The sequence below is a fragment of the Archocentrus centrarchus genome, chromosome 18 (genome assembly GCF_007364275.1).
Source record: "Archocentrus centrarchus isolate MPI-CPG fArcCen1 chromosome 18, fArcCen1, whole genome shotgun sequence".
NCBI classification, from domain to species: domain Eukaryota; kingdom Metazoa; phylum Chordata; class Actinopteri; order Cichliformes; family Cichlidae; genus Archocentrus; species Archocentrus centrarchus.
This window is the reverse complement of record NC_044363.1, coordinates 15649118-15659622: the sequence shown is the minus strand read 5'-3', so window position 1 is coordinate 15659622 and position 10505 is coordinate 15649118. Positions and strand designations below refer to the sequence as shown.

General features: G+C 41.7%; 1 protein-coding gene across 1 annotated transcript; it reads right to left on the bottom strand.

Moving 5' to 3' along the window:
* Positions 1–4711: 4711 nt before the first annotated feature.
* On the bottom strand, positions 4712–10178 carry LOC115797431 (nuclear factor 7, ovary-like). The gene is made up of 9 exons (XM_030754010.1): positions 10145–10178; positions 9092–9326; positions 8106–8484; positions 7778–8011; positions 7543–7690; positions 7425–7451; positions 7270–7334; positions 7013–7135; positions 4712–5331 (listed from the first exon to the last, which is right to left on the bottom strand). Exons 1-9 carry the CDS (start codon positions 10158–10160, stop codon positions 4930–4932), a joined length of 1629 nt encoding a protein of 542 aa, XP_030609870.1. The 5' UTR covers positions 10161–10178; the 3' UTR covers positions 4712–4929.
* Between the last annotated feature and the right edge of the window lie 327 nt (positions 10179–10505).

Below are 10505 nucleotides of genomic sequence, written 5' to 3'. Positions count from 1 at the left end.
AAAAGATTTGGTTTCTATATATGAAAGTAATCTTACAACAATACGTTATAAACAAGCCATATTCATGGTAACATTCCCAACAGTCCGTTTTACCTCATTCAAGAGTTCCTGACTCCTGCCTGAGGATGGGAATTAGTAAGAATTTAGCAATTCCGATTCCATTATCTACATCACTTATCAATTGAAAAGGCTGCCGCTGTCGCAGAGCCGTTTAGAAGGGGGAAGGGGGAGAGCAGTGACATGACGCTATGTTGCGCCTTCAAAATAAAAGCACGCGAGTTAAAGATTTCAAAGTCAAGTATTTTTTTTCTGCCACAGTGTTATTTTTGGGTGGGACAAGTGCACCTGTCTCCAATATTGGTGGGGGGGCATGTCCCCCCCTGTCACCCCCAGTTCCTACGCTTATGCTCAGCAGAGCAAAAACATCATCAAAAAACTGTTTGATCTGCTGCCCTCTGGCAGGCGCTACAGGTGCATTAAAGCCAGAACAAACAGGTGCATGAAGATACGTGCAATACTCACCTAGCTTCATGTTGATATGTATATACTTATCTATTTATTTTATTTTTAATAATGTATGTTTATATACAGTGTATTTTATTATTTATTTTGAGAAAGTTTTATTTGATATTTTTAGAAAGTGTGACTTTCTACTGCATGGCACTGAACAGGAGTGGCCCTCCAATCACAGTGTACATTCTATATAATGACAAATAAAGGTATTCTATTCTAAAGTTAATATTTGGTCTCACCACCTTTATTCTTCAACACAGCCAGCAATGTTTTACTGCTGACAGGAGCTTCATTGTCTCCAAATGCTTTCAGTCATGAAGCACTGACAGCACAGTCCAGAGTATTCATTCCTCAGTGTTTATTCTCATCAGCCTTTCTCACTTCATCCACATACTCAGAGATTTACAGGCAGAGCAGAGGGAGCGCTTCTGTCACTTTTTCCTTCAGATGGATTTATTTGTTAGATCACGCCACCTTTTGAATGGTTTGTTTATCAGCAGCTTTAGTTTAGTCACAGAGGAAACATAAAGCTTCATCCCATGCTTGACCTGCAGTACATACTATATGTTCTATGCAAATTTTTAGGCCTACAGCGACACCCAGTGGTCGTTAAAAATGCCACCAAAGCCAGGTTCTCTCTGAGCACTCCTGTGGGTCACAGTATGAAGAAATAAGGCAACCACTTCACTGAAAGCTGAAGAATAATATATATATTTTTTTATATACAATTATTGTCGTATTATCATCTTTTAAACCCACAATTTTCAAGCATTAATTAAAACTAACATTTCCACTTTATCCTCCTGTGACCTGAAGTCTTGTTTGGGATCCATCCATTCTTAATCACATTCACACCTATGGGCAATTAGAATCTACGGAAGCCGAGAGCGGCCATGGTACGTATAAACTTTTTTCTGATGGTTTTCTCGAGATAACAAGTTCGTTATCTCGAGAAAACAGTAATTTTTATCTCGAGAAAATGAACTTTGTTTTCTCGTGATAACGAGTTAATTTACCGATGGTTTTCTCGAGATCACGAGATGATTATCTTTTCTTTAATGCTCATGATCAGTTTCTCAGTGTTCTTAAAACCTTTACAAGAACAGACTCAGACTGGTGTGACAGGCATTTGAAGAAAGGAATTTGAAGAAAGGAATCTGGTTTAACACACACCAATCATCCCGTTACAAAGTTCGTTTTCTCGAGATAACAATTACCGTTTTCTCGAGATAACAAGTTATTTATCTCGTTATCACGAGATAACCATCAGAAAATAGTTTATACGTACCATGGCCGCTCTCGGCTTCCGTAATTGTCAGCTTAGGTGCTGCAGAACACTGCCTCGTATTGGAGGTTAACATACATTAAAAAATTAATTTTACAAAAAAACAGGAGGGGCTGAATGGGGAGGGGTGAGGGGGTCAGTTTGAGATTAAAGCTATAAATTTACAAGATCAAAAAAAACAAACAAACAAAATGTTATAAAAGTTTTTTTTTTCTTTCATAATAACAACAGCAACAATAATCATTTTTGCCCTTTTTTTGTTTGTCATTGTTTCCAGGTGAGGTCACTTCTGGTCAGCTTCTATCATGGTTTTACTAGTTTTATTCTATTTTTTATTATTTGATGATCAAAGTAAAGTCAAAATAAAGTTATTTTTGTAGGGTGGGGTATTTATCAGTGTAATAGATTAACAATTGCATAGATGGCATGAATTTGAAAAATTTGACCAAAACTGCAGACATGTTGGTCAAGGAGTATTTATCCTTTAAATCTTGCTGAATCATCACACATGCAGCTGGCCTCATATATATGTGGGGTGTGGTCATCAGGCTGTACATGGTCACACCAATCACAGCCGAGTACCTGCATATTCAAATTACCATAGTCTCCCTCACTCCTTAGTCACACACACCATCAGCAGGCCCGGATTAAGGTGGGTCTGGGCCCCGGGGCAAGGAGATTGCAAGGGCCCCCCCTCCCGCTCCGAGCCCATACCCCCCCCCCCCCCCCCCCCCCGACACACACTCCCCTACAAAAGTCTCTTTCTGCTCTTCCTTCGTGCAAAATCATCTACAAACTCATCAAAGTTCAGCTGTTGCACAAACTGTGATTCAATTGCAAGAAGTGAGAGGGAGTTCAGACGATTTTGGGTCATTTTCATCCTGAGCTCATTTTTTATTCGAGCCATTCTGGAGAATGACCGTTCCCCTTCACAGTTCGTAATTGGCAGAGTCAAGAACAGTCGAAGTTGCCATATCCTGTAGCCCAGGGGCCCTTTGATTGCTGTCCCCCTAGGCGCTCTAGTCGCCGTACCGCATAGCCCAGGGGCCCTTTGATTGCCGTTTCCTGTGGCACAGGGGCCCTATGGTTGCCATATCCCGTGGCTCAGGGGCCCTTTGATAGCCGTCCCCCGTGGCCCAGGGGCCCTCTGATTGCCGTCCCCCGTGGCCCAGGGGCCCTCTGGTTACCATATCCCGTGGTTCAGGGGCCCTTTGCCATCCCCCGTGGCCCAGGGGCCCTCTGATTGCCATCCTCCGTGGCCTAGGGGCCCTCTGGTTGCTGTACGACATGGCCCAGGGGCCCTCTGGTTCCTATGTCCTGTGGCCGAGGGCCCTCTGACTGCTGTCACTCCCCCCAGCCCATTTCAGTTAACCGTTATAGACTAAAGAAGTACAACTAAAGAAGATCCTAGAATAGAGGGCTCTATCGCAATCAGCATCGACATCGGTATCTGGATTGTTGTTGGGCCCCCCCTGGGCCCCCTGGATCCATGGGCCCCGGGGCGCCAGCCCCACTCGCCCGGTCGGTAATACGGCCCTGACCATCAGGCACACACACAGGTACACCTGAGGAGGCGTTCACGGTTTTTCCAAGATTTTCCACCATTAACAATGCACCAATAACAAGCTTTGTACACTTACTGACCACCTTATGGGAAACACATGTACTCCTGCTCCCTGATGCAGTTATCCAGTGAAGGAATTGATTATTGCTGATCAGGGAAAGAAGGTTAAGAAGTCTAAAGGGGAGTATTTCTCCCACTGCATACAGCTGACAGGGGAGCAGTGGGGGTCGTATAACTGGTGGAAAGCTGGCCGCGAGGGAAAACAATTCCTTATAAGGGCATGTTCACAGGGGCATAAAAAAGGGATGCTCGAACAGACAGACAGATTGCAGGGTCCATCTGGGATGGAGAAAGTGTAAACGCGGTAAGGGAATATTGTTCTGCAATCTCCAAGCATGCTTGTTTAATTCTGCATTATTTTTGGCCTTCATGTATTATGTGTGGTGATTAATAAATTTTAAGAATGAAACTGAAAGTCTGACTTTTACCTTCCTTTATCAACGGACCCGGGAGGGAACAGGTTTCCTAACACCAGTCATGTGGCAGCACTGCGAGTCCTAAACTCCTGCTCATACAAGTGCAGAGCTCCGGTTAATGTTCCCATCAAAGATCACGGACAGAAACTTCATCGTTGGTCCCAGAATCTACATTTCTGCTGAGGCTGCGGGGTTTTTGGCAGAACTGGCTCAACTTTTATTGTCAGCAGTACAAATCTGTAATTCATGCTGCTTGGTTTTGGTCTCCTTAATGTTAATGAGTCAGGGTTTAAATAGCACAACCCTGGTAAGTTGTTATCTATCACTTCTTATTAATTAATTTCTCTTATTTCCTGCAATTTACCCTTAAGCATTATCAGATTGTTTGTAGGATAAAAAATAAAACCAACACTCCTCTAGTGCACAAATTCAAGGCTTAAAAGGTCAAACATTGAAAATGATGTAACTGAAGCCAACATTTCTTCTCCTCTATTGTAGCAGACCACAGACACATCACAACTAGAGAATGCGAACCTCGTTGGGTTTTTCATAAGGAGCTCACTAATAATTGTTTATTGAAAAGATAACGTAAGAAATAATCAGGTGAATAATAAACAGGTGTGGTGCAGCTTATTTAGTTTGCATCCAAAACATCAGCTGCCTTTAAAAGAGCAAAAATAGAAAAACACTTCACACAATCAAAATTTTCTTCAAAAGCTTTGCTTTTATTTTTAGTTTCAGAACTTGTATGTCAAGTAAAATAATGGTAGTTTTTCACAGAAAATCATTTGAATAATAAAACAGTAAAGAATAATGGTGAAAAAAACAAAACTTTGCACTCACATTTAGCAGCAAGAGAATAAGTTACTCCAGTCTTAAATGCTTAAAGCTTTTTGTATGTTGAGATTCAAACTATAGTGTTTGTTTCACTTTAAATGTCTCCTAACAGACTCTTTCAGTCTTTTAAGGAAGGCTCACATCTATATGTGGTTTCAGCAGGAACAACCATTGTGATTGTCTATTTAAAGTACTTGTTCAAACCAAAATTGGTTCAAAAATTAAAAAAAAAAAAAAAATTAGTTAGCATCACATCATACAGCTGATTCGATGCTTGTGTCCTGTTCTTCCCTGACACCTCCCCCGAGAGGACATATAACCAGCGGGGTGACGTTTCTCCCATTGTGTTGAACACAGGGGTTAAAGTATGGGTAGAGAGGCTCCCTGAAGCTGCACCTGCTGTAAGTATAAATGTGAGTCTTTGCCTCTGCATTATAGAAGGACACAGACCCTTCCTCATAGTCCAGGAATATGCCGACTTTCTTTGGGATTTCATAAAGGTTGAGGGTGACTGAGGGCCCTGTGCAGGCGCTGAGACTGCCACCTTTTCTGCGGCAGATGGCCCAGTAACCGCTGTCAGGACGAACCATGATGGCACCTTTCCTGTTGATGGACTTCTGGGCCACACCTAGATCCCAATCTGTTTTATCCCCAACCTGAAACACAGCGTACAGAGAACAGAATTAAATGAGCAGCAAGGGGAAAGAAATCCAGCAATTTATCCAGTTTATCCAGTTTCAATTTCTTCTTAGTAAAACTGTGAAAAGGTTTTGAGCGTCCCCACATTTCATTTTCTTTGCTAGTAAAATGGGGAATAAGTGCAGTGATTTATTTGGTGTGTAGAAAGACACATGGAAATACAATATCTAAGACAAACCTGAGTTACTTTATTCTTCAGCACAGCCTAAACTCTCTCAGACAGCTTTCTTGCCATTTCTTTAAGTATTTTCAGGAACAGTTCTCCTGTTCTCAAAAGACATTTTAAGCTCTTGTTTGGATGTTGGCTGCCTTTTGTACTGTTCTCTGCAAAGATGATGCCAATAATACTGCATCAATAATTCAGGGGAGGCCAATCCATGACTGATTGGGTTCCATTGTGTGTTTATCCAGGTATGTTTTCACTGCGTTGGCAGTGTGTTTAGAATCACTGTTGTGCTGAAAAATGAAGCATTTGCTCATCAAAGGATCTGATGAGTTCGTAATTCCATCAATTTAACAAGATCCTCAACACGACCTGCTTCTCTCCCAATTTCTGTTCCTAACAAACGGTTTCTTGACAGTCACCCTTCTGACACCATTTCTGATGAGGCTTCATTGAACGGCAGATGGATCAAATGAGGGGTCAGATGCATCTTTGTGCTCCTGTGTCGGACCTTTGCTGGACTTTTTCCTGTTTCTTAAGGACTTGACTTTCAGATACTGTTCATCTGCTGTAGATGGATTTTTGACTTGACACAAGGAATTGAGAGCAAATGACATGTTTTTGGGATTGCTAGAAGGAGCTAAGTCTTTGCTAAGTTGTCTGTTATGTGTAGACACCAAGTTTATTATCGTTAATGAAACTGAACCAAATAACAAAAACTGAAATTGAAATAATAATTTTGTTAACTGAAATAAATAAAAATGATAATTAAAAAGAAAAAACAATAACTAACAAAAACTATGTTGTGGTTTTACAAAACAATTATCAAATAGTTTTTTTCCGCTCTAGCAGTTTTAGCTTGAAGCGCCATTGGGCAACTGTGTGTTTGCTCACCACACTGGTCCAAAAAGTAATGGCAGCGGTCTGCTGAGAAAGCGGCAGAGTCCCATATGGCAACTCTGAGTACGATAAATAAATAAAATCCAGAAGTATAATAACCCTGGTAGACACAGTGCTGCTTAATCCCTTCAGTCAGGAGTCTTCTTTAAGCTTCAATAACTTATAGGTCAAAGTTAAAAAGCCAAAAAATTACTGTCCTCTGAAAATGGTCAGGTACAAGGACTGGACTGAAAATGAGTAAAAAATCAGCCAGTGTCCAAAGAAAAACTGGACAACATTAAAAATAAATCAAAGATAGTCTGGCTCCTTGGACGCAAAATCTAAAGAAATGAGGGGTGGCTCAAGACTTTTGCACATTACTGTATTTGTGAGGACTATCAAACTAACATCTTTAGCAGGTTTCCATTTGAAGAGGAAAAATCCAGAAAGGAGAGCTTGAAATGAGAATTAAATAGTGCATGTAAAAACTGATGTAACAGAGTATTTTACTCCCAGATGTGGAAGAGCAGCATTTTGTGCCGCAGTACTGAGTATGATTCAGTGTAGGGAGTTGGATGTTGTATACTGGCTCCTACCTGAACTACCCAGTAGCGTCTTCCAGATGTGAAACTTTGTTTCCCCAAAATACAGACGCAGGAGTCAAACCGCTGGGGATTGTCTGGGAGTGGAGTCTTCTTCTTCTGGTTGGTGAGGCTCACCTGTGGGTCAGTCATTGTTAAGATCATCATCAAAAATGGAGCTTAATAGATTTTGCATGTCTTTCTCAGTGTGCTTCCTGTTTTATTCATTGATTGTTACAGTGATAAAGTCAGTGATTATCAGATGATGGTACCTTCTTGCCATCTGCAGACAGGACCAGCCACCCTGAAGCAGTCTCAGGATCCAGAGTGACATTGACTGCAGAGATGAAGAAAACAGTAGGTCAGGTACTGCTGGGGCTCAAACAAGCTCATTGAAAAAAAGATACATTTATTTATGTCACTATACCTGAATATTTATTCATGTTGTCCACTTCTGCAAAAAAAGAAGTTAAAAAATGAGATAATGCATAAATATTTATTACAGTCTCTTGAATTGTTGTTTATTTTGCTCTAAGGTTTCTCACCCTCTGCTGAGAGTGTGTTTGCAAGCTCCTGGCACATGTCCCCCAGCCTAGAAACTGCTCTCCTGACTGTCCCCACAGAGTTATCAGAGTGCACTGCGACCTCAGACCACTCTCTGGTGGTCGGGAGTCTACTCAGAGACGGGAAACTCTGAAAGCAGAAGAGAATTTGTTATGAGCAGAGCTTTAAAATGTGGATGCAGCAGAGAAACAGTAAAAAGCAGCACAGAAATCTGACCTGCAGGAGGTGAAGTGGGCTCGGTGTGAGCTCCAGGTGCTGCAGCTCGCTGCTCCTCTTCTGCAGTTCATGGATTTCCTTCTCCAGCTCTTTGAGCAGATCTTCAGCTTTCTTCTCAGCTTCCAGCTGCCTGTCCTCGAGCTCCCTGACGAGCTCAGCCTGCTGCCTCTCAATGGTGGTTATCAGCATGCTGCAGATCTGAGAGCAGCTCTGAATCTCCTTCTCTGTGACTTTCTATTGATTGAAATGATAGAATAAATGAAAAAATAAATCAATTAATGAGTCATTTTGTTATAAGCACATCTTTATGAGTCAATCAAGGACCTACTTTGCTCAGATCCGCTGAACTTTTGATCTCTTCCATTTTTTTGAGCCTGGCCTGGATCATCTGGTGAATGTTGGACTTTGTCTCCCTCAGATTCATCTGGAAAAGGTCAGACAACATCGTCAGAGGTTTGTTGTGTTTTCTGCACAGGTGGCTGCTGGTGAAGGTGGCCGGATCTGTCAGCCGGTGTTTCTGCAGAGCTGGATCCCTCTGGTGAGGCGTGAGGTGAATATCACAGTAAGACGCCTGACACACCAGACACGACTTCACTGACGGTGCCTTGTTTCCATGGCAGACATCACAGGGAACGACGCCACTCTCAGATAGCTGCTGTTGCAAAGGCTCAACAGCCTCCTTTTGTATTGGTGTGGGTAACAGAGACCTTTTGATTTAAAATATCTGAGTTAATATTCAGTTAAAGTTTTGGCTTCAGTATGTCTGTGTAGATCCTCGGTCATCCAGGTCATAGTAGTCTCTGGAGCTTGAAAAAAGGTGACTGGACTTTTTTTTGTTTGTTTCTTTAAGATGTTTCACCTCTCATCCAAAAGGCTTCTTCAGTTCTCAGGGCTGCACTGTAAGTGCTGTTCCCCCGCTTACAGTGCTGTCCTGAGCTCCCTTCCCAGATGTCTCAACCCCCATTTACACCTTTTGCTCCAGTGACCTCAATAGGTCACATGAAACAATGGAGCGAAGTCCTATATTAGTTTCATCTGAAGCCATTGATTGAAATGACCCATGCCTCCTTTCACACCTTGGCACATGTGATTATGCACATGAACAATAGAGGGTCATAGCTACCTCCAGGGGACTACGCCCACAGGGGTTTTAATACCTAGGTGTCTCCACCATTTGGTTTGAGAACTGAAGAAACCTTTCGGATGAGAGTTTAAATGTCTTCAAGAAACAAACAAAAAGAAGTCCATTCGCCTTTTTTCAAGCTCTAGAGACTTTTGGCTTCAGTACATAAAGAGTTTGGAAGTAAAACAGACCTTTTCAAGAATTCAATGACATCAGAAAAGTCTCGGTTGATCCTCAGCTCTGGACGCTCTTTGAACGTCTCTTTGCACAGCGGACACTCCGACTTTTCCTTTGTGTCCCAGTAGCCTTCGATGCAGTCCAGGCAGAAGTTGTGTCCACACGGGATGGAGACGGGATCGGTGTAGATGTCCAGACAGATGCAGCACCGGAACTGATCCTCAAATGGTACCGAGGCCATGCTTTCAACTGGAAAATACCACATTGTGTTACTTACACATGTGTACATGTATTCTAATAATGTGCCCAAGAAGAGAGTAAATAACTACTGCACTTTCTGTCCTACTTGTGTCAAATCTCACAGATGGCAGCTGGAGTTCACCTAATTTTACTCCCATGTTTCATTACATGCATATATTTCATAACATTATTTGACACAAAGAGCCTCAGAGGTTTTTTGTGCACTGTGCTTGATTTGTCTTCAGGTATGTGCCAAAATGCACCTTTCAACTGCACACTTGCCATCACCCATCAGCTGAAGACAATAAAAGAATCTGGATTCCTTTTGTTTGCTTTAAATGGAAAACCTGAAGCCTGAAACCGATGCATCGTTAACCCTCTGTCCCCCATAACCGCCAGGGACGAATGGTGTGTTTCCAAAAGAACTACTTGTAATCTTCAAATTAACTTGACACTTGATGGCAGTTTTTTTTTTATATCTATATTTAGGTGTTTATCAGATTTCTCCTTTCAGGATTCTCAGGAATCTCAAACAGTCTAATAGAATTCTTTTGGGGTATAGTATTAAATATTAAACTATTAAAATTATTAAAACTATTAAACCTTTTAATATTAAAACTTACATTTAACACTGATTCATTCAGACATTTTAAGAGTCAACAAGAAGTAATACAAATTTCTAGCCCAAATATTAAGCTACTGTGCAACACTGCAAACTATAGATAAACAGCATTTAATGATAATAACTGAGCTGAGATTATTTTTATCATTTACTCTCTCACAGTGTACAGTTTAGTCTTCTAGTTGCTGTAGTAATAACCTCATACCTGTTTGGCTGGACATGATGGAAGTCCTGGTCCTCACAGATGCAACAGGTAATGCATGTTTACCATGCAGTGTGTTAAATCCTCTTCACAGGCACACCTTGTTTGCACAGAGATTACATGATAAGTTCCTCCCTCTAACGTCCATTCCTGTAGGTGTTGCAATCACACTGGTGTTTCTGGCTCTTCAACCTGAACTGCTGACTTGTATAGGATATCTATACCAAAGTAAGGTGTAGTGATCGCAATATGAGGGGTGTCTCAAGACTTGTGTAGAAGAGCAGCATTTTGTGCCACAGTGCTGATTTGTGATTCAGTGAAGGGTGTTGTCTGTTGTCTGCAGGCTTCTGCCTGAACTACAAAG

Excerpts from the sequence above, each read along its gene's own strand:
- LOC115797431 (XM_030754010.1), bottom strand. Across the intron at positions 7,335-7,424 it reads CAACATGAATAAATATTCAG|TCAATGTCACTCTGGATCCT; the intron begins GTATAGTGACAT and ends TCATCTCTGCAG. Across the intron at positions 7,136-7,269 it reads TGTCTGCAGATGGCAAGAAG|GTGAGCCTCACCAACCAGAA; the intron begins GTACCATCATCT and ends ACTGACCCACAG.